At 36.0% G+C, this 24,669-nt stretch overlaps 1 protein-coding gene across 6 annotated transcripts in view; it reads right to left on the bottom strand.

Moving 5' to 3' along the window:
• Positions 1-24,669, bottom strand: part of LOC128238495 (DNA-directed RNA polymerase I subunit RPA1-like) — an 83,964-nt gene that overhangs the window by 3,576 nt on the left and 55,719 nt on the right. The window contains exons 1-16 of one of the 6 annotated variants that reach the window (XM_052954467.1): positions 19,206-19,302; positions 17,966-18,147; positions 17,102-17,229; positions 16,235-16,442; positions 15,311-15,515; positions 14,904-15,022; positions 13,048-13,259; positions 12,091-12,237; positions 11,299-11,448; positions 10,409-10,629; positions 9,743-9,881; positions 8,898-8,981; positions 7,666-7,803; positions 7,215-7,329; positions 5,880-6,041; positions 1,131-1,414 (exon numbers count right to left, since the gene is read on the bottom strand). In XM_052954467.1, the coding sequence (XP_052810427.1) occupies positions 7,327-7,329; positions 7,666-7,803; positions 8,898-8,981; positions 9,743-9,881; positions 10,409-10,629; positions 11,299-11,448; positions 12,091-12,237; positions 13,048-13,259; positions 14,904-15,022; positions 15,311-15,515; positions 16,235-16,442; positions 17,102-17,229; positions 17,966-18,134 (1,923 nt within the window). In that variant the 5' untranslated portion in view covers positions 18,135-18,147; positions 19,206-19,302 and the 3' untranslated portion in view covers positions 1,131-1,414; positions 5,880-6,041; positions 7,215-7,326. Of the gene's footprint in view, positions 1-1,130; positions 3,712-5,879; positions 6,042-7,214; positions 7,330-7,665; positions 7,809-8,897; positions 8,982-9,742; positions 9,882-10,408; positions 10,630-11,298; positions 11,449-12,090; positions 12,238-13,047; positions 13,260-14,903; positions 15,023-15,310; positions 15,516-16,234; positions 16,443-16,669; positions 16,737-16,993; positions 17,026-17,101; positions 17,230-17,965; positions 18,148-19,205; positions 19,303-24,669 lie in introns of those variants that run through there. The other 5 variants (XM_052954468.1, XM_052954469.1, XM_052954471.1 and 2 more) reach the window with 5 other exon arrangements.

The raw sequence follows: 24,669 nt of genomic DNA on the forward strand, positions 1-24,669 counted from the left end.
ATTTGCTCATTCCAAGACAAAAAATAAAAAAAGAGTAAAAACGGTATATCTGTGAGAGTGCAACTTTAAAACATATTTTTTAAATGATAACTCTTCGAATGGCACACTCATAACTGAAGGAAGAAACTGCTGAAAAATACAAGTGGTACTTCATGTCATCTTTCACCGAGCTTTAAACTTAATATGCAAAAAAAATCGAGTAGAGATACATAAACTTCCTTCATCCTGAACTCTTCAGCCACTTTTTATCGAAAAAAAACATCGGATGTTTATGCTGGTTTTCAATGTCATTTAGTTTTATATTTAATTAAGCTGCAAGTAGATCGCGTAGTAATTTCAATTAAGCAGTTAATCTTTATAACTGTGCCATTGGTGATCTTGAATATTTATGCAATAATGCACATCACTGTCAATCAATTAAAGTTAAGTAACACAAAATACACTACAGTTAATCAATACTATTATTTTTTAGGAACTACTTTTACTGATGTACCGGTATATATATCCGGGAATGTTTTTTATGGAAAATGGCCGAGGATCTCCGATTGGTATATTTCCTGTCCGTAAGGTGGTTGCGAAATATGACGAATGAAATTAGTGATGATTCTTGAATATGTAACTACTTTTCTAATGTAGAATTACATGGTAAAACTAATGTAACAATGAGAACCATACTAGGGATAAAGCATAGAAGTTAGGTACTTCAATCAGAACAGATTTGGTGGCAGGATATCAATTATTGCTAGTACTTCAAGTTATTACCAAGATTTAAAGAAGAAAATGCTTTTACCCATGTTATCAAACTCCACGCAGCGTTACTTCCCTTACAGTACAGTAATCACTGTCTTCATGCAAACCACGTGACCATATATCATGTTGGTAAAGGTTGTACAATATGTCTAAGGTCAACTAAAAAATTGTATTTTAACCACAGTGCACCTACTTGAAATTATATAAAACCCATCCATAGTAGAGCGAAGATAATGTTGTTCACCCATTGATGATTATTCGATTATATTTAATCATCCCACATTCACTCATGACTGATTATCATAGATGCTGGTCACAAATCGACGATCATCTAATCATATGTGATCACCATACCATCACTAATGTACTAGAAATGTTACCTTTGTGCACTTCCAGGGTCGTTCCTCATAGTCTCAAACAGTTGTTGTATCTTCGTATCAACTAAGATGTCCCTGATTTCAGGGTCTGCCAGTATGTCCTGCATCTTAGCCTCATCCTGGGCGGTGGGCTGGCGGGGGTCCGTGCTGCTGTGGACGGCAAGGTCAGCCCCACCCCTCTGGGTCCGGGTCTGGACAGGGCCAGGAGCAGAGGTCTTATGCGGGATACTGGATCCAGAGGTACCCCCTCCTGAAACTTTGTCTCCCGGGTTTGTTAAAATGGTCACCTGCAATTAATTTAACATTTTATGCTTTAATGATGTAAAAAATACTAGTACATGTCTTTCTTAATATAGTCAGTGTAAGATATGTGAATTTGCCACTTTGAGAACAAGATTTTAAGAATATTTGACTCCCTCAGAATGTAACCATGACATGTGGTTTTTGATGTATTGACTTTGTTTCACCTGTACATGTTTATGATGTACGAATGATGCAACTATTATTTGAAGACATTAAATTTCATCAACTTTGCAATCTTTATGTTTTCTTTTCTTTTTGAGTGGCATTTTCTTACACATTTTAACTTAAGAGATCTTATACTATATGTCAAATTGCGACTTCATTGAATGAAATACTAAAAAAAGGGAGAGAACAGGGTCAGGTCCCCTCCCTAGACCTCCACGTTCAGTCTGACATTCCTAAAATAAATCCTGAGAGAGAACAGTGATTTTAACCCATTAATAACAAAATAGAATAGAAAAGACAGTTTATTTAGATTCGAAAACAATAGTGTAATAGTATTTAATTATGCAGGTTCTTTAATGATCTTTGGTTAAGAACAAGAATTGTAAACACATTCAATGAACCTAAAATGATTTCTGCTGGATGGTCTTATAATGGTAAGTTTTAGCCTCTTACATCAACAACATTTCCTATTTAATTGCCTCAGGGCTTTTTCAGAACAAAAATAATATGAGGCCAGGGCCTGAGGGTCATGTTTAAAAAATATTGCATCGCTTTAAGCTGCACTATCACAGATTGACCATTTTAACAACTTATTTATTTTTTGTCTTGGAAAGAGCAAATTTTTGCATAAATATCTGCAAACCAATGATATAAGATTAATGACAAAAAATCACTTTGTAGATTTTCATATTTCAGTTACAAAATTAATGTTTTATGGCTAATGGTTTAAGAAAAATGCATAATACATCCATTTTTGAACTTAAATATAAAAATTCGCTGATCTTTTGTCAGCAGTCTTATATGCTAGTTACTGGTTTCCATGGATTTTCGCATAAATTGTTCCAAGACAAAATAATAAAAAAGTTGCCAAAAACGTTCAATCTGTGAGAGTGCAGCTTTAAGTTGCACAATATAGGGTGATGTCAACTTATATCTTTATTTAAATGCATTATCATTTGAACTCATTTTTGACTAAATGATCAAAACAAACTAAAGCATATAAGTTGTGTACAAACAAAAAGTATTGGTCTATATACATCATTATAGTTCCTTTTATTTATTAGCTACGTGGCCACAAATTCCACTGTTTAAAAAGCACACAAATATTGCCAATAAAATTTGTTTTAAATATCCAAGTGTAATCTCATTTTTATAAAATTGTTTCAATACAAATACCATAAGGACATTTAGCGCATAGATTCTGCCCGTAATTTTATCGATGTACCATAGCAATCTTAGCTGCGTCAGATTTACAAATATGATATTCTATTGAAACATGGCCCTGGCCTTTTCATTTTGGGAATTTTAAAGCATGAACACTTCAAATTGGAAGAATTAACAAGAGCTGTCACAGAGACAGCGCGCTCGACTATTCCGCCGCTTTTCGGTGTATTGGATTGAAACGTTTTGGCGAAACATGCATGGATCACTGTTTGATTAGATTTCAATGCAATACATGATGTGCTGAGATATTTACATAAATTGAATTGGAAAATATTTGAGGTGGTATGCAAACTTTAATGTAAATTCTAAGTCGAAAAAGGGGCATAATTCTGTCAAAATGCTCGATACAGTGACCTGCTCCTGCATACAGAATGGGGGCATGATGGTGAACAAGCATGCAAAGTTTTAAAGCCATATGTCAAAAGCATGAACATTTCAAATTGGGAGAATTAAAAATGTAACCACTCAAGCTCATGAACTAAAAATCAATGAAAGATTGACATACAAAACACCGATCAACTGTGCCGACAGTGGGCATGGCCTTAAATTAAAGTACCAAGATGTTCGAGTAAAATCTTGACAGCGCAATTTGTTTACATTGACAAAAACAACTATAACAACAGCGCATACAATACGTCCGTGATTAAAAAAACATCCAAGAGAGGACAAAGTTCATTTTAATGAAACTCGTCCTACGATGCTGTATTTTTGTGCCAAACAGTCAGGAGTGCAAACCATTACAGAGCCATTCGGATAACAATATACAAGACACAACTCAAATTATAAACAAGAGGGCCCTGAAGGCCCTGTATCGCTTACCTGATCCAAGTGTGAAATAAGTGTTTTCAGGGCGAGGGCAATTGTGACAAAACTCTTCCCTATCAGCCTTAGACTACAATTTTAAAGGATCATCTTCATTTCAGCTACTTTGGATCATATAAGTTAAAGTAAGATAATGACTTAGTTATATGGGCTTTACCGCATACCAATTCAGGTTATATGAAACAGGACTAAAGATTTGGGTTTCACATCCAAATATAATCGTGAGGTATGGAATCAAAACATTTATACCTGCTGGAATATATTACTTAGATCCTTCCTAGTGACCAAGTGTTTTTTTAATATCACAGATGATTTTTTTAACATCACGGATGACCCAGTTGCAAACCTTACCTTGCTGTAATAAGTACATTCTGACCAGGTTTTATATAGATAAAGTAAAAAATATGGCCTCAACAGTGTTTTAACAATGTTTTCTATGATTTGACTACATGACCTAGTTTTTGAACTCAGGTTACCCAGTTTCAAACTTGACATAGACTTCATAAACACAAACATTCTGACATAGTTCCATGGTAATTAAAAATAGAATGTAACCTCTGCAGTGTTTACAAAGTTTTTCTATGATTTGAACTAGTGGCCTGGTTTTTTTACCTCTTTTACCCCTGATCAAACTCTACCTAAAGATCATCAAGAATAACATTCTGATCAAGTTCCATGAACATATGGTCATAAATGTGGCGCCTAAAGTGTTAACATGCTTTTCCTATTATTTGACCAGGTGACCTAGTTTTCTGACCGCACATGACCCAGACTCAAACTTGGCCTAGAACTAATCAATATAAACATTCTGACTAAGTTTCATGAACATACAGTCATAAATGTGACCTCTGAAGTGCTTTCAAGCTTTTCCTATGATTTGACCTAATGACCACACATGACCCGGATTCAAACTTTACTTAGAGATTATTAATATAAACATTCTGACCAACTTTCATGAACATACAGTTATAAATGTGACCTCTAGAGTGTTAACAAGCTTTTCCTTAAATTTGACCTGGTGACCTATTTTTTGACCACACATGACCCAGATTCGAACTTGGCCTTAAGCTAACCAATATTTACATTCTGAAGTTTCATGAATATACAGTCATAAATGTGACCTCTAGAGTGATAACAGGCTTTTCCTATGATTTGACCTGGTGACCTAGTTTTTGACCGCAATTGAACCAGATTTAAATTTTACTTAAAGATTATTTATATAAACATTCTGACCAACTTTCATGACGATACAGTCATAAATGTGACCTCTAGAGTGTTAACTAGCTTTTCCTTCAATTTGACCTGGGGACCTAGTTTTTGACCGCACATGACCCAGATTCAAACTTGACCTAGAGATAATTAATATTAACATTCTGACCAAGTTTCCTGAAGAAACAGTCATAAATGTGACCTCTATAGTGTTAACTAGAGCTGTCACAGGAGTGACAAATATCCCCAAATGCCGCCTGGACAAAGGAATGGCAAACCATTCCTTTGAAAAGAGGCCATAACTCCAAGGTTACTGCACACTGCATCTTCTTGTCCGGAAACCGTTTTTCTATTTTCGTAACAATGCACAAAAACCTTTACTCCACTGGCCCCATTTTCAATCACAAGCATTGTCTTCACAGAGGCTGCCTATACAGCAAATTTCATCACAATATCTCATGCCCAATTAAAGTTATGAAGCAGAAACCATTTTTCTATTTTTAGTAACAGTGACCTTGACCTTGGCCCCACCAGCCCCAATATCGAACTTGACCTGTATCTTCTGATGTTTCGCCTGTGTACCAAATTTTTTTCAAATCTGTCTAGCCTTTCATGAGTTTTCGTCCGGAAACCATGAAAACCGACAGACCGACCGACAAGCTCACTCCTATATACCCCCTCAAACTTCGTTTGTGGGGGTATAACAGGCTTTTCCTTTAATTCGACCTGGTGACCTAGTTTTTAACCTCAGATGACCCAATATCGAACTGGTCCAAGATTTTATTGAAGGTAACATTCTGACCAAATTTCATTAAGACTGTGCCCATGTTGTGACCTCTAGAGTGTTAACAGTCAAATTGTTGATGACGGACGACGACTACGACGGACGACTGACACCGGGCGATCACAATAGCTCACCTTGAGCACTTCGTGCTCAGGTGAGCTAAAAAGGTTGCGGCTGATAGCAACATACATAAATTCTTTGTATGAAAATGTTTTATCAGTACATCATAAGAAGCCCAAGAATACCTGGAGTTTCCAAAGATGGTATAAATTTGGCCCACCGCCAAGTTTACTTAGCTATAAGGCCACAGAAATCCTGGAAAAAATTCCTCCACCTCTGTATTGTTGCTTTACTTGGTCAGTGCTATCTCATTGAAATTCCCCGATAGCCTGCACAAACTTACGATCCTGAAAAACAATGGGGGAAAGATTATACATGTAAATGGGAACACCTTACCGACTACATTATTGCCATAATAAGCTGGGGCTGTTTGAGGATAAAGCTGGGAACCCCCTTTTGTCTGCACAAATGTAATCTGTAATCCTTAGACCTTTTCCTTTGTGGTAATCGAAATAATAGTTACTGCACCCACATCCAAAGATATTTGATTATACACATGTACATGATACCTTCTAAACAAGTTAATAATTTCAATTCATGGGTGTTTTATGTTATGTTGCCAATGACAACGTTGAATAACTTGCGTGCGGTAAAAGTGTATAGTAATTTATCCGCATGATTGTTACTGAACGGTTAAGCTTTATTTACTTGTTACCATTCATATAAGGGAGTCAATGTTAAGATATACTGTCAAACATGGCACATGCTTCCCAACAATTCAATTGTATCTAAAAGAAAAGTGTCTAACAACAATGACAACCATGATTTTATTTATTTGATGAGGGGATGGTATGAGGGTTGTTTGTAAAGTTTGTGGACCAGTCGAATAATGTTATTAAAATAACAACAATTTTAATAAAATGTATACTATATCATTTTTAAAATCATGAAATACGACGTAAACAACACAACAACGTTCTGTTATTAAACATTGTGCTACAACGGGAATGACACCAACAGTAACCCATAAGCTTGTGGAGCGTGGTTCAGAATGTTTCAGAAGTCTTGTGCTTTGTACGTTTTCAGCACGCGCCCTACAGTCCTTATTGTGTTAATGTTAAGGATGACGGTTGCAGGGGGAGGGGCTTCAAGATGGACGTTGGGAGGAGCTTCAGTTGCCCGGGACAATCCACCAACTGACAGAGACATCAAGTCCACAAACACTGTCACCAAGTCTCATCATGACTGAATAATCAACACTGAAGTAAATGCCTGCGTAAGTTTGATCTGATGCTGCGGATATGTCGGCGCAAAATGTAATACCAATGACACAGCATCAAGGTATTTTTTGCCTAGAGATAAGTTTTTTATCTAAAAGCTCATTTTAAAATATATTTATCTTGTATTTGCTATAATGAAATAATAAATGATACTATACATTGTCAGTGGTTCCCATTATACTAACACATAGACTGTAGAATGTGCTAAATTTTGACTCCTTCATTTGTTTAGAAATTTACCTTGAAATGAACCTGCCCCTGATTGTAAGGGTAACCCCGGACACCATGTGATCCTGGATGAGTCCCGCCAGCGGCGTACCGTCCTTGTGTACCAGGTACTGAAAGTCTGTACTCACTGTGCGGGACAAAAATTGGCAACAATTATAACATAAGGTGGCAGGTAATGGACTTGCCAAATTAGCAACAGCCCTTTTAAATTTTACATAGCACAGTTTGTAACAATAATCGAAGCCAAACTTACATACAAGGGTCCGGTCTTATTGATCATAATTCTTAGACTAGGTTTCACGACTAGAGAGACAGGCTGTTGAACGCTAACCAAACTTTGGAGTTCCTGTTCAAATATCACCAGTTATACAAGTGTTCTTAATGTGAACATGTAACTTAACTGTTTTATGACAATAAGTCTTGATTTTATGTACACCAGGATTAACTTTTGATGATAACATACCAATATTGTAGGCTTCGGCCCTGGCGATCTTGTTTGCCGTTCATGGGCGTTCATCTCATCCCCATCAAAGTCTACATTGTACGCCTTGCAGTTGGCATAGTGAAGACGCAATGTTTTTTCTCCACTCAAAACTCGAGCCTGATCTGGAGAAACGCAAAACATCAATATTATGTAATCTAATGTAATCTAAAGTAATGTGATCCACAAATACCATGCAAAACACAATCAATTTAATCACAAAGCGAGCACTATAAATCATGTTTTTCCAGCTGGTTACTCAACAACTAATATTGCATTACACAATAACTTACAGTGCAGGAGTTATGGCCCTTCCTACACATGTACATAGTTATTGTCTCTGGCAACATGTGTTCCAAGAATTATGGCCTAGATAGCAGGTTTTTACCCTGCCACCGTCGCCCTCATACAACAAGGCTATCATAATAATTTGACGTCTTCGTTAAAAAGACGAGGTTAAAAAAATCCTGATTATCATAAGGTTTGTAAGATAGCATTAGACTAATCTTATTTGAATGTAAACACATTAATGTATGGACTTAAAATAATACATTTACATTTGCACTTGATTTTCTCTACAATAATATTGATTTTGCATAATCGGGTCGACCTTTCGTGACCTCTGTAGGCGGAGTTTCGTAATCTTGAAAGACCTTGGTCATGATTTATAAAACATGACTAAATAAAAAAGACATGGTAAAAAAATAATCCCTATTATCATTCGGTTTGTAAGATAGCCTTTGACTAATCTCGTATTAATGTTAACACATTAATGTATGGACTTTATACACATTATATACATTTACATTTGCACTTGATTTTCTCTAAGATAAAATCGATTTTGCATTAGCCGGTCGACCTTTTGTGACCTCTATAGGTGGAGTTTCGTAAGAAAGACTTTATAAAACATGACAAAAAAAATCTCAATAATTATCTTAATTAACACGAAAATCATTAAACTAAAGTCCTTATTATCACAAAAATAAAAGTAATGAAAAGGAAAAATGTAAATATAAGGATTTATTTTTATATTTTGTGCATTGATTCACTATGAACATTTGGCTGCGATTTTGGAAATTTGCTAGCGGGCATCATGTTTTTGCGAAATTGCAGCCGTGCATTCATACTGCATGAACGCATAAAAATATAAATCATTCCTTATATGATTTTGCAGCTGTGGGCTTCCTTAATAGAATGTTCCTCATATCCCTCACCTTATGTGCCTGTATACTGGGCCTGTGAAGCGTGGGCTGTCTGTTTAGCAGCAACACATCCCCATTCTTTAAATGTCTCAACACCTGTAACATTAAATCAACTCACCCATCTGCTACTGTAATGTCAAAAGACCTCACAATTAAATCATGTATCTGTTACCTGTAAAATACACTTAAAATATGTACAGCCCAAACTCTTGAACCGAAAACTATGTCAAACTCCATTATCTCATGTATAGGTTATGTCAAACTTTTCTTAATGTTTTGGGTTTAGTTATTCACTTTTTGTACTTCAGTTATATCGAATGTTCGTTATCTTGAAATATTTCCCGAGGTCCCAACGACTTCGGCATAGTATCTGGTACCTTTAGCAAACAATTTACTCACATATCTGTTCACTATAAGGTAAAGTTACCTCAGGAATCTGTTACCCTTAATTGGCATGTAAGCTCATACACTTACAACACCTTCGTGCAGCATAGTGACCTTAATGTTAACAAAAGCACTGACTTAGGGAGCTGGGAGGACTTGAGATCTTTTCTGGACATATTTGTTTTTTAAAGACAAAAACAGAAAAAGCATGAAAGATTTTTCCATGACAACAATCCAGAGATGACCAGAGATGTCCATAGCTTGCAATAATACACGAACATGTTCCAAACACACACGCATGTATTTGCACTGGGTTCGAGTCTCAGCTTGCAATCAAGAGAGTTGGGCTGGTGTTCATCTAGCACTAAAAGTGGGTTTCCCTATGGTACTCCAGATACAAAAAAGACCAAGTACTCTCTTTCGCAACACCATGCCAACAAGAGTAATTTATATTTATTGAATGCTGAGTGTACCTTCTTTGTTCCATTGATGGGTTTGGAGACGTCAACCTGACTTGGTGTAAGGAGGGAGTTAGCAAGAGCCTGGCGCTGGATTGGCTGGTTCCCTTTCAGTAGGGTCACACGCCCATTCTCCTCGACGATGTGGGTCGCACTGCAGAAAACAAAATGTTGAGTTATTAGATAGTGTGATGGCCTTGCTGAGTGTAGAGAGGGAGTAGGCGAGAGCCTTGCGCTGGTTTGGCGTGTTCTCTTTCAGTAGAGTCACACGCCCATTCTCCTCGACGATGTGGGTCGCACTGCAGAAAACAAAATGTTGAGTTTAAGATAGTGTGATGGCCTTGCTGAGTGTAGATAGGGAGTTGGCATAGCCTGGCGCTGGATTGGCTGGTTCCCTTTCGGTAGGGTCCCACCACCATTCTCCTCTTCAATGTGGGTTGCACTGCAGAAAACAAAATGATAAGATATTAGATTGGGTGAAGCTGCTCATTGAAGGGGTGGTGTTGGCAAGGACCTGGGACAAGTTTCATTAAAAACTTATATTTTAATTTTATTTTCTTATTTTTGTGCTTACTCAATGGGAATTACACACTTTTTACGTTCAATAGTCACAAACTCTTATATGAAACAAAACTATAAATAACACCATGTTAATTTTTTAGGCTTTAGTGTGTCCCTTACCCAGGGTAGATGCTGGGCCCATTGATGACCGCCTGTCTCAGTTCATGGACATTCCAGGGAGTGACGGGCTGAGGGTACGTGAGCACCTTGGCAAACACGAGGGGAATACCAATTTCATTTGTGTTGATATTTGGATCAGGGGAGATAACTGAACGTGCTGCAAAGTTCACACGTTTACCCATCATGTGCTTGCGAAACAAACCAGACTTCTTCTCAAGCACCTGAAAAATCCAACAATTACACTTATGTTTTTACTTAAGTGTAAAAATTACCTTTAAATCATTCAAAAAAATGATTACAAATATCTATTTAATAAATGAAGTCTTGAAACCTGGTCCAAATTTCTCGAAATATTTTAAATCCCTAATAACAGGATCAAGCTCCGACAGCAAAATATTTATGATTTGGTATAAATTGAGTTATATTTTCCTTTTTGGGGGCTTTTAATGGAAATAATGTTTGTTATATAAGATAAACTTCTTTTTGTTTTATAAAATCATATTTAAGTAAGTAATTTTGGCTTAATGAAATAAGATTCATAGGTGAGTTACACATAAGAATGTTGGAGAAATGGGGTCATGATGTTACATAAAGACAAATTTCTAAAGATGAAATCTTTAGAAATCTTTCAATAGGAATACATAACATAACAAACATTGAAACTATTCTATATTCCCACTAAATGTACACTTAAACACAAAGATCTAGAAGAAGATAATAAGGCTTATTTATAAGGTTATGTCAAAAGCTACTGAAACCTTCAATATTTCAATGCTGCTTAGTAAGTATCAGCATCAAGTCCATGATAGTTACTACTTTTCAGACATAAGAGACATTTTGACACAGCCTTGACATTAACAGGCTAGGGTTATCAAAGACCTTGCTTGTACCTGTTTAATGCCAATATTTTTTTTGCTGTCCTGAGTAAGTGACTTGTCAGCCTCGCTGTCGTGAAACCGGTTTATCATCATCTGTAGTCGAGCCAAAGCGGCACTCAACTTTTCATACAGCGTCCTCCCCGGAATAATGTTCAGTTCACGCTGGAAAAAAAAACCCACAGAAATAATACACATTATTTCAATCGTTTCATACAGCGTCTTTGCTGGAATAATGTCAAGGTCTTGCTAGAAAAGAAACACAGAAATAAGGAATATTATTACGGTAGCTTTCTTCTTGAAAAGACAATGTAAACACAAGTTACGGGGCTTGCTACACATATGCACACTGTCATTGGAAATATGTGTGCTATATATGGAGATATATATCTTGAACTCAATTTGTAATAATCTGGATGATTCTGTGATCTTTTATATTAATAACCATATGATCATTTTATATGATCTCTTTCTCAAACTGGAGAATCCAAGAAGTAATATTATTAATTAAAAAATCAATTGTTTTATTTGTCATGTATTATTTAGCTAGTTTGAATGTGAAAAAACAGCAATAAACAATTGATTTGTAAAAAAAACTTCTTCAATTGAAAAAAAAAAAGTTTTTTTTTTGTTCTAAGAAAATTTGATTTTTTTTGTTAACATTTGGTTAAAAGCATATGTTGGCATTTAGAACATCGCATTGGGCTATAATTTGCAGAAAACAAATTTTGCATGACAACAAAGATAACAATAGTATAACAAAACCTCCACTTCTCTTTGAGACAACAGACTAGCAAGTGTACTCACCGAGAAGCTGCCGGGGCCAACCTGCGTGTCTGCAGAGGATTTCTCCATCTCCCATAGAATGTCACGCACGAGGGAGTTATCTTTCAGGATCGCCAGCAGGTTCGATGTCTGCGAGTGCTCGTACTTCTGATCATGCATCTCTGAGATCTGTGTGAAAGATTGCGATGCCAAGCTTAAGTAATAGACAGCAGTACATCAACATGCAAGAAATGTGGGGACCATCTTATAAATGAATGTATTGTAGTGTAATATTGAGATTTTTTTAATTATTGGTCATAATGAAATATAATTTGAAACAAAGATTTCAGCACATATTAAACTAGGCTTATTTAAATTTTAAAATTAAAATCTTAATTCCTTTGTTAAATGATTATTGAAACTAATCAACGTAATTTTATGATATTTTGAAATAAGCTCCACAATTCCCGTGCACACTGGAAGCATTTAGTGTTTTTTCCTTTTTTAAGGGAATGGTGGCGGGGCCCATTGATAGTGGAAATATAGCTTCGTTTTGGCAAAAAGGGGAAAAATACTAACATGATTCATATAAAGTTTAACTTGTGTTCATACCTTAAATTTAACAACCCTATGGTAATATTCATGAATGGCACTATATTGCTGCAATTGCTCAATGTTAAGAGCTCAATGATCCTTTATTATTTTATTTATTATTATCAGGTGTAGGGGGTTAAATTTTGGACACATAAAGACCCCCGCACCCCCCAAAGAAAAAACCGAACACTGGCCATTATATTAGTTGTGATGTTTGTCTGTATGAGCGTAGTTGACAATTTGTCCCATTTTAGGCTTACACTGATCATAGTTATTAAATTTGTCCAAGAACATTAATTATATTGTACCAAAAAATGCTAACACATTTCTAACAACCCTTCCAAAGAAAGAATCTACATGTCATGAAAAAACTACAACAAAGCTGCATCCAACAGAGGTACTGACTGGTCTGAACTTTGTAGGTGGCACAGGAATTGCCTCCAGAAAGAAGATGTCAGTCGGAAACTCCAGGCCGGAGTGTTTCAGTACGGGGTAGACCTCCTGTAGAACCACTCCGTCAGCTGACCAGACCTTGCGGAAATGGTCCCGTAACTTCAATGGAGTGATCATACTTATGTTCGACACGCTGCTTCCTTTCTGTTTAGATTTTATAACATCTAAAAAGATAGATTATAATTCTATGAGACATTGTTACGAAGAATGGATATTGTAGTCAAATACATATTGCGACATATTATGATATTTTTAAGCATTATTGTTATATCATGATCCCGATATTTCGTCTAAATATAAATATATAATGCATGGTAATTAATTTAGTTTTCATGTTTTAAAGCTGCACTCTCACAGGTTGACCCGTTGAACGTTTTGACAAGTTTTTTTATTTTTTGTCTTAGAACGAGCAGATTTTTATATTAAAGTTCAATAAATTGATGTTTTATGCATTTTTCTTAAACTGAAGTAACGCTTTAAGCCATAATACATTTTGTTTCAAACAGGAATATGAAAATCCGCCATCTGATCTTTTGTCTGCAATCTTATATCATATTTATGCAAAAATTTGCTCTTTTCAAGACAAAAATAAAAAAGCTTTAAAAATGGTATATCTGTGAGAGTGCAGCTTTAACCTAACATCATTATTACATATATCTTAAATTATTGATATTATTGCACATCCCTGGCCTAATTATTACCTGTCAAAACATTGAGAAACTCAAGAAAACATGTACATTCACAAGTGCTTCCATGTATACCACATAAAATTGTTTTAAAAACTGCTGATAACCTGGTTTCCCCAACAACACGAGACCACATTCTCATACAACATCGTGCCAACGAGAGTAATAAATAAAAGATGCAATTACTTGTTTACCAAATTGTTGCAAAAATAAATAAAAACAAAATTTAAACAAAACCTTCATTGAAAAGATGGTCCCATTATTCCTTCACAATCTTTCAGTTAAAGTTACTTATATGACAAAAGGAAAATATTATGTTCAAAAGATATATTTTAAGCATTACAGAGTTAATCAAATTATAAAAGAATCAGATCTTATTTGAAGTTATTTCATTTAAGTAATGAATTGCAGGATTGATGTCATTATCGGGGTATGAACACAATTGGGCTTAGGTCAATGTGTGTGGAGTCCGAAGCACTCCATGCGTACTTTGACCAGACAAATTGCGTTCATATCCCCGATAATGACATCAATCCCGCAATTCATTACTTATATTTACACCAATAACGCATTACTTCATCCAAGAATTGTTAAAAAAAATACTTTATTTCATTTAAGAAAACCTTTCAGTAATCTTTTCTAACCCATTCTGTAAATTAAATGGCCCGACTGTAACCGGAAATGTTTTATCAAATGACATCACGATAACGCGGGAAAAGATCATCAACTTGAAATCCCTTTTAAACGTTAAATTGAAACACTTGTGGCAACGATACATTTAACATTACTTGTGGCAACGATACATTTAACATATCATTATTTAACACTTTCTTAAATGTTTATTTATATTTTACGGCACCTGCTGACACAAAACAAACAAAAACAAGATAAAAAAAATTCATGTGTATTGTTATGCGATGAATTGCGATCCGAACATATCTGAAGATGTTGCGTTCATCGAATGGTAAACGCAATTGCCGAAAAGCAGTTCATTTAAGGAATTGAAGTTTGAGGTGTAAATATTTACAAAACACACACATGATTTAAAAAGTGTAATCAGTTGAGTAAGAACTTGAGAAATTTTCGAGAAACTGGGGCCTGGACAGGTACAATATATTCAACCTGGTCTACTCCTTTTCCTGGCGGGCTCTTCTGTGTCCGAGTTATCCCCCTCTTCCTCGTCATCGCCATCATCTTCAGGATCGTCACCATTCTGGTTGTTCGTGACCTTTGTTTTTCCCCTAGTTAGACAATATTTGAGTTTATTTATTTTCTTTACTTCATTTACAGCCGAGAAGAACATGCATATTAAGTATCTCCAACAGATTACATAATTAATGCAGATTTAAAGGGTGTCATTAATGTTTGTCTGCCGAATATCAAAGCATGAGACAATTTAACATTCTTCCATGTAACATGTTTAGGAAAACAGTCAGCATGTTACTTAAATATTATCAAATTAAATTGTATCATTCATAACATGAAAAACAATCCAAGAAAAAATCCATAGAAACTGATTAAAATCATACTTTTCCTTAGGAGCATCAGCAAGGGTTCCGACCAGGAAAATTTTTGAGCGATCCTCATGTCTCAGTGTTTTTCTCTTGGCGAGGCAGTGAGCACACTTCTTGTTTTTGCGCATCTGAACTTTGGTGAAGATGCTGGAAATGCTCTGTCTGACGGCCTCGACATTCTTGTAACTGTGACTGTTTTTGTCCTGTTCTTGTGACTTTCCTGAAAAATTGCCATTAACATTAGTTACATTACAATAAATAGCCATGATCATTTAATAACCATTAATAGCAATTACCATTAAATTTTCATAAATACAGGAAAACAATTGAATTGCAATTAATAGCCATTATAATTGAATTGCAATTAATTACAGCTACCACTACTTTGCTATTAATAGTGATTACCATTCATACCAGTAAGCATTAAATTGCAATTAATACTGGTACCAATTAAATAACTCTGTGACATGCAGGTGCAAATCTTGGCTATTTTTTTCTCAAACAATTAAGGGGGATAACTCAACATTTTTTTCAGACAGAGTAAATAGACTTGATATCCATATGTTTACTCATTGTGAACTTTTGTACCAAGTTTATATTGCTGAGTTAACTTCTAAAATAGTTTACAAATTATGATGTCAACCCGGACATAAAGGCTTTGTTCTTTTTCTTTTATTTGATTGTAAGTGTATGCGTAAATTGTATGCAAAATAATTCTGTTTACAAAAGAGCAATAAAATATGATTAAACATAAAGGCTTGGCCAATCCTTGTCTCTTTTCCTTCCAAAAAAGATACAAATAGAAATTGCATTTTACTTGTTTTTCTGAAATGTTTAGAAAACAAGTTTTCCAGCAATGTGCTTTAAATAAATAATATGCTATAACTCTTAAATTTTGTGTCCTACCTAAGAGGGAATAGATCTATTAAAACTTCCAACCTTGCAGGCATTGTTTAGCAGTTTCTTCAATTTGATGTTTATGCTGGCTACGATCTTCACTGCGATCCTCCTCACTGAATCTATATGACAACATGGCGGCCTCGGCAACAAGCCCAGCCTCGAGAAGTTGGCTCTCGGCCAGGAACAGTGTGCAGGCAATCGGGTCGACGTTCAGTCTGTGACAGGTGAAACATGTGGCCCGTAGTGTCTGGAGAAATCAAAGAAAACGTGATGCTTGTTTCATTGTTTCATAAGTCATGGAATATCTTCACACAAGCACAAAAAGTATTTACTTTTATGCCAGATCACTGCATAGGTGGTATTCACCATACATACCTGTTGCATTGTCATAAAGAGAAGAGGAATGAAGACAGCATGGCCAGCTCCATGTGGCCGGGGCAAAACTAAGTAAGGTTGGTAGGCCCCCATTCTTACCTGTAGCATGGTCATAAAGAGAAGAGGGTTTAAAACAGGCATGGCCAGCTCCATGTGGCCCATATGTCCGGGGTAGAACTAAGTAAGGTTGGTAGGCGCAATACATACCTGTAGCATGGTCATAAAAAGGAGAGGGTTGAAGATGGGCATGGCCAGCCCCATGTGGCCCATATGGCCGAGGCAGAACTAAGTAAGGTTGGTAGGCGCAATACATACCTGTAGCATGGTCATAAAGAGGAGAAGGTTGAAGACAGGCATGGTCAGCTCCATGTGGCCCATATGGCTGTGGCAGAACTAAGTAAGGTTAGTAGGCACCATACATACCTGTAGCATGGTCATAAATAGAAGAGGGTTGAAGACAGACATGGCCAGCTCCATGTGGCCCATATGGCTGTGGCAGAACTAAGTAAGGTTAGTAGGCACCATACATACCTGTAGCATGGTCATAAATAGAAGAGGGTTGAAGACAGGCATGGCCAGTTCCATATGGCCCATATGGCCGGGGCAATGCAAGGATGGCTGGTTACAGGTAAAACACACATCATGCTCATCGGATGGGCCTGAAACATTCAATGTTTAACATAACTTGGGGTTGATTCAGAATAACATTTTTATTAAGACTTGATAAATTTCATCCCTATTTACTGACAATGATTATAAGTGCATTTTGCATTATTCGCAACACTTGTATCAGAACGAATACCTGAGTTTCTTATGTACACTTTTGGCCAAACAGAAAAAGTACTTAATACATATGACTTGTTTACTTTTTTTTTCATTTGAAATAAACTATTTGATAGGGAGTGATTCTTAAATAAGTTTTGTCTCGCACCAATCACTTTATGCAAGGATTATTCTGATACAGTATTTAAAAATGACACAGTTTTAATAACATTTGTAAACAAATTTAAAATGAACAGATCAGAATTTGTTCAATCAAATTGATACAAAAAATGCCATCAATCAACTTCAAATGTTGAAAAGTTTTCCACTGTAGGAGAATAGATTTGGGCCCCTTCCAAAGGGAAATTTTTCCGTATTTTTTTTTTTAATGCATACAGTCATGCTTATTCATAATTTATATCAAATATGTATTGGTTTGCCACATATAATTAAGATAACAAATTCATACAACTGGATTCTAACTTCTGAAAGCTTATTGCAGATGAAAAATGCCTACAAGTCAATTTTTGGTCCAATTTCAGTCAGAACTGGGGGAAAAGATGCCGAAAATCAGTTCCAAATAACTTGAAAGAAAACTCTGAAGTACAAATGTAAACCTGCTGCAGTGCTCACCCAGTGCCTGATCATACAGTCCCCCAACTGTTGGATGGTTCAGGGTGTCAAAGGTCTCCACATTTGTTATTTCCTTCACACTCAACGCCCTGACATCTTTTGTTGTGTAAAAGCGGAACTGAACTTCTTCTATCCCATAATATGGGTTAAAGTCATCTCTCTTGTCCATTGTCGTCTTTTATCTAAAAACAGAATAGTTTGTTAAGGCCAAAGAAAAAGTATGAAATGGTTTGGTTAGGGTTACATCTTTTTCAATGTACATAGGCCTTTTATTTTATTAGGTTTTATGTACGAATGTTAGTGTCATCATTTGAAAATTGTGTTAAAGTTATACAGCTTTAAACAAATACAGCTTTAAAGGTTTTAAATGCATATTCAAACATTAACTTTTCTTTTTAATTTATGTTTTGTTTTGTTTTAAAACTGACTATTTAAGAGGGTAGGGTCTGGCTTTTACAGCGTAGGTAGGTACACTTTCTATACATTTTATTCTATACATATTTAACAAAACACGCAATGCCTTGGGAGAGATATTGTCATCACGTTAAGCTGCAGAAATATATGCTGCGCTAGCCAACTCAGTGGTATGCATATCACCGCGTTCATCTGCTGCTATTACGTAAGACTTCAAAAAACATACATGCTGCAAATTACCATGATGCGGCTTACCGACACATGCATATATTTCAAAAGGTGTCACGAGTACAAAAGGATTGTAAATTGTGCTGTGCTTGCAGAATGGCTTTCGCCAGAGGGTAAACAATTTCATCCTCCTCACTATATAATATGGTTGCTTGAATATTGAGTGTTTGTTACATAATTTTTAAAAATAAGTTAATTGATACTAAAATATAGCTGCAAAAGCGCTAAGTGATCCCGATGGTATCATCATATCGTCGGGATCATTTCAAACGCTCATAACGGTAGTCGAATTCGTCAAAAGGCCCTGTGTATGGCGAAATTTTGGCGATAGTGTGTATATTATTAATTGGATTTCTGCTTCAATTTGGACTTTTCGGTAAGATTGTTGTGTCTGCTAAATAACCGGAGGCATGTTGTGATATGAGGAATTTATAAACATACCAGGGTAAAGTGGTTGAGACCACTGTCCCTGATCAAGAACCAGAAAATGAATATCGCGAAATTATATGACAATGAACAAATTGCATTCATGATCATTAAAAAATGCATTGTATGACCTCTAAAAACGATAATGATATATTTTTCCAATCTAAATTACCTTCCACACATGATGTCGTTCTTCGAAATACTAAATATCTTCACTGTTAATCAAAACATGTGTTTATATTTTTGATACGACACACACAACAGTTTTGAAATCTACGCAGCGGTTACTTCCCCTTTGGGAAAATTGTATATTTAATTTTAGACCTTGCGGTCAAAGATACCCAACGAAATTGCATATTGTACATAAGTTTTATGCATAATCGGTATACGTTCATTTGTACATCATCAGTATATTGTCCTTTCTAATTTACTGGAACACATACATGTGTATTGATAATTCAATAATAGCTAGGGACTTTGATCAATAGTTAGTCGATCGACATTGGAAGTTCAAGCAGGAAACCTATTGCTTACCATTCTCAGGCAGGAAAACTTTGTTTTGCCTAACACTGATTTTACGAAAATTCCATTTAAATGTGTGTATACATGTATGTTGGCTGTTGCTCTATTAACTCGTAGTTTTTTTCTTCTACAAAATTGTCTAGTCAGCACAAAGGGAGTTGCTTGTGTTTGGTAAATGTATATTAACAGGAGCGGATGCAGGATTCAGTGTTAGAGGGGACGTTACCGTTTGACTTGCGCCCCTCCTTTAGGGCCGAAATCCATTTGGTTTAAATCGTTGCCAGTTTTTTTAGGGTACTCCCATAAGAAAAAAAAATCATAGTCCGAAACGGTGCATTTTGAGCGTATTGTATTGTTTATTTTCTCTTTTATTGAAACAAAAAGTAAACTTAGACTATTTTAAGGGGAGGGGCGAGCCGGGTGCACCCCTGTATCCACTATTGATAAAAATATATCGTGAAGGGTTGTCTCATAATACCCTGACCAAGATTGGTTTGGTCAACTTCGAAGGGTTCGCTTATTAGCGCGGGAGAGTGCCGATATTTGGCGGGTTTTAGTGAGCTGTGATAATTTCAACCGAGCCTTGCAACATCAAGTTATATTTATTTAGTTAGATATTAAAACAGATAATGGAAACTGATTTCTTATGAAGTCATGCATTTGTTAAGGGAGGCATATTAAGGTGGATAGTTGGATTGTTGTTTCATATTTGGTGGGTCAATCGAAGATACACACAAACGTGTTTCGCGCATGTAATTATATATATGTTATCATATTTTGCTTCGGATGAAGAATTTAAACAAAGATGACTTTATTATTTCTTCACCATTTAAAATGAGCCATAGCGCAGTCTACGCCGCTTACGGAGCCCCGCCTTTAGTCTTTTCACAGAGTTTGATTGAGAGTTTATTTACTTAAAACACTTCGACAAACCTTTTCACAATACGTCCGTCTGACGGAGCACTGTGAAAACATTATTTGGGAAACAGGTTTGTGTTTGATGAAACTAATCACCTTATCAAACTTTTGTAATAACATGAAGGCGGGGCTCCTTAAGCGGCACAGACTGCCCTTTGTTTTGTTTAAAATGGTGCAGTAAAAAAAATATCTTTGATTTAAGTCTTTATTTTAAGCAAAATGTTGCCTTTCGATGTAGCATTTATGACGTAATTTATCACGTGGTATACACACACTTTTTAAAATTAAGATGGAACATGTCCTATTCAAATAAATCATAATTACAAAATAACCAAAACTGATGCAATATTGCATCTCTTCACACTAATACTGTGCTCTGGTGAAATGGAAACTGTTATCAGGGGCTAACGTTTGTGCACTACGTCATCCAGGTAAGTGTACGTTGGTTGAACAGTTTTAGAAAAAGATGAACGATATATGAAATGATTCGTGCTTATCAGCGGGATTCAAATGCACGTAAAATTGGAGTAAAAGTATATTGGGTTAATCACAACCTCGATCTCTATATTTTCATAGCTACACGTACATGAACACATGCACTTGGTGTATCGCAACCTCCCTTATTTCTCATAGTTACACGTACATGTAAACATACACATATTGTATCGCGTTCTCTCTAATTACTCATAGTTACACGTACATGTAAACATACTCGTTGAGTATCGCGTTCTCTCTAATTACTCATAGTTGCACGTCCATGTACACATACACGTTGAGTATCGCGTTCTCTCTAATTATTACTCATAGTTGCACGTCCATGTACACATACACGTTGAGTATCGCAATCTCTCTAATTACTCATAGTTACACGTACATGTAAACATACACGTTGAGTATCGCGTTCTCTCTAATTACTCATAGTTACACGTACATGTAAACATACTCGTTGAGTATCGCGTTCTCTCTAATTACTCATAGTTGCACGTCCATGTACACATACACGTTGAGTATCGCGTTCTCTCTAATTATTACTCATAGTTGCACGTCCATGTACACATACACGTTGAGTATCGCAATCTCTCTAATTACTCATAGTTACACGTACATGTAAACATACACGTTGAGTATCGCGTTCTCTCTAATTACTCATAGTTACACGTACATGTAAACATACACGTTGAGTATCGCGTTCTCTCTAATTACTCATAGTTACACGTACATGTAAACATACACGTTGAGTATCGCATTCTCTCTAATTACTCATAGTTACACGTACATGTACACATACACGTGTTGTATCACAACCTTTCTAAATTCTCATAGTTACACGTACATGTACACATACACATGGTGTTTCACCGCGACCTCCCTTTATTCTCATAGCTACACATGCATGTATATATACACGTGGTGTTTCGCAACCTCCCTAATTACTCATAGCTACACGTACATGTACACATACTCCTGGTGTATCACAGCCTCCCTATGTTGTCATAGTTACACGAACATGTAAACATACACATGGTGTATCACAACTTCTCTATTTTCCCATAGTTACACATACAAATACAAGTGGTGTATCACAAACTCTCTACTTTCTCATAGCTACAAGTACATGAACAAATGCACGTGGTGAATCACAACCTCTCTAATTGCCCATAGCTACACGTACATGTACCAATATAAGTGGTGTTTCACAACCTCTTTACTTTCTCATAGCTACAAGTTCATGAACAAACACACGTGGTGAATCACAACCTCTCTAATTGCCCATAGCTACACGTACATGTACCAATATAAGTGGTGTATCACAACCTCTCTACTTTCTCATCGCTACAAGTTCATGAACAAACACACGTGGTGAATCACAACCTCTCTAATTGCCCATAGCTAAAAGTATATGTACACATACACGTAGTGTATCGCAACCTCTCTAATTTCTCATAGCTACAGGTACATGTGCACATACATGTGGTACATTGTAACCTGCCTCATTTCTCATACCTACACATAAATGTACAAGTACATGTGGTGCAATGCAACCTCAGAAATTTCCAATAGCTACACGGACATTTACACATACGATTGGTGTATCGCATCCGCCCTAATTTCCCTTAGCTACACGAACTTGTACACACAAAAGAAGTGCATCGCGACCTCCCTAATGTATCAAAGTTACATGTAAATTTACACATACACTTGGTGTATCGCTACCTACCTAGTTATTCATACTTACATATATATGCACACAATCACATGGTCTATCGGGACCTCCCCAATTTCTCATAGTTACACGTACCTGTACACATACAATTGGTGTATCGCAACCACCGAATTTCTCATAGCTACACGTTCAGGTACAAAACATGTGGTGTTTTACAATATAACTATTTTTTCATAGCTACAAGTACATGTACACATACAAGTGGTCTTGTATCGCAACCTTTCTTATTTCTCATTGTTACACGAACTTGTACACATACACGTGGTGTTTCGCAATATTCCTATTTTTTCATAGCTACAAGTACATGTACACGTACAGGTGGTCTTGTATCGCAACCTTTGTTATTTCTCATAGTTACACGTACTTGTACACATACAATTAGTGCATCACTACCTTCCTTATTTATCACAATTTCATGTACATTTACACATAAACCTTGTTTATCGCAACCTCTTAAATTTCGTATAGCTACACATACATGTACAAATAAACGTGGTGTATTGCAACCTCCCTAATTACAGGTACATGTACACATACATTGTATCGCAATCGCTCTAATTTCCCAAAGCTACACATAAATGTGTTGTATCGCAACCTCCGTAATTTCGAAACGCTACATGTAAATGTACACAGTATTGTTGTTTTATCGCAACCTACGTAATTTTCATAGCTACAAGTACATTACACAGATACGTGGTGTATCGCAACCGCCCTAATTTCCCATAGCTACACGTGCATTTACACAAGCGCGTCGTGTACCGCAACCGCACTTATTTCTCATAGCTACAAGTACATGTACACATACACATGGTGTATCGCAACCTCTCTAATTTCTCATAGCTACAAGTACATGTACACATACAATGGTGTATCGCAACCGCCCTTATTTCCCATAGCTACACGTGCATTTACACATACACATGGTGTATCGTAACCTCTCTATTTTCTGTTAAGTGAAACATGATCGGGCTTAATGTTTGTATATGTTATACCATGCTTTGAACATTGAAAAGGTAAACGCGCCGTCAACAGCAACGCATTTTCACAATGTTTCCTAATATGCCATTAAACAGTATGATGTGCATTTACTTCAGTAATAACAATGCATTTTAGAAAGTTTATTGATAATGAATATAAACGTTTATTGAAGTTCTCAAATTATATTAATATTTAACACTTTACCTCACTACGTAATTGACATTCATGGACGACCCTCTTGCAACATCGTTAAACTATATATTCGATCTAACAAGTTTCTAGATTTATTCAAAAGTAAAAGCAATTCATCATCGTATTGCAATAACAGTAAACGTGTAGTTTTATTTGTCAGATTTATGTTACATGCTATTATAGATTCCGGTTGTTTCGCAATATTGATTGCATATTAGCATGTAACCATATAAATATTATCTTTATATTTCTTGTCTGGTATGTAGCTTAAGATTTTGTAAGGTAGCCTTTTGGTTCTGTTCTCCTGCCTTGAAGAAAGTCTTTAGTAGGCTCTGTATAGCTTTCCTGTCAACACATCACCCTTATTGCTATTTTTGACTCATCTATAAATGGTGTTGCCCTTTCCATCACCATTTTTTCGCTATTTTTGACTCATCTATAAATAGTGTTGCGCTTTATACCACCCTTATTGCTATTTTGACTCATCTATAAATAGTGTTGCCCTTTATATCACCCTTATTGCTATTTTTGAGTCATCTATGAATAGTGTTACGCTTTCCATCACACTTAATGCTTTTTTGACCCATCAATAAACAGTTTCGCGCATTCTTTCACCCTTATTGCTATTTTGACTCATCTATAAATAGTGTTGCCCTTTCCATCACCCTTATTGCTATTTTTGACTCATCTATAAATAGTGTTGCCCTTTCCATCACCCTTATTGCTATTTTTGACTCATCTATAAATAGTGTTGCCCTTTATACCACCCTTATTGCTAATTTTGACTCATCTATAAATAGTG

Source organism: Mya arenaria, chromosome 6 (assembly GCF_026914265.1).
Source record: "Mya arenaria isolate MELC-2E11 chromosome 6, ASM2691426v1".
NCBI lineage: Eukaryota > Metazoa > Mollusca > Bivalvia > Myida > Myidae > Mya > Mya arenaria.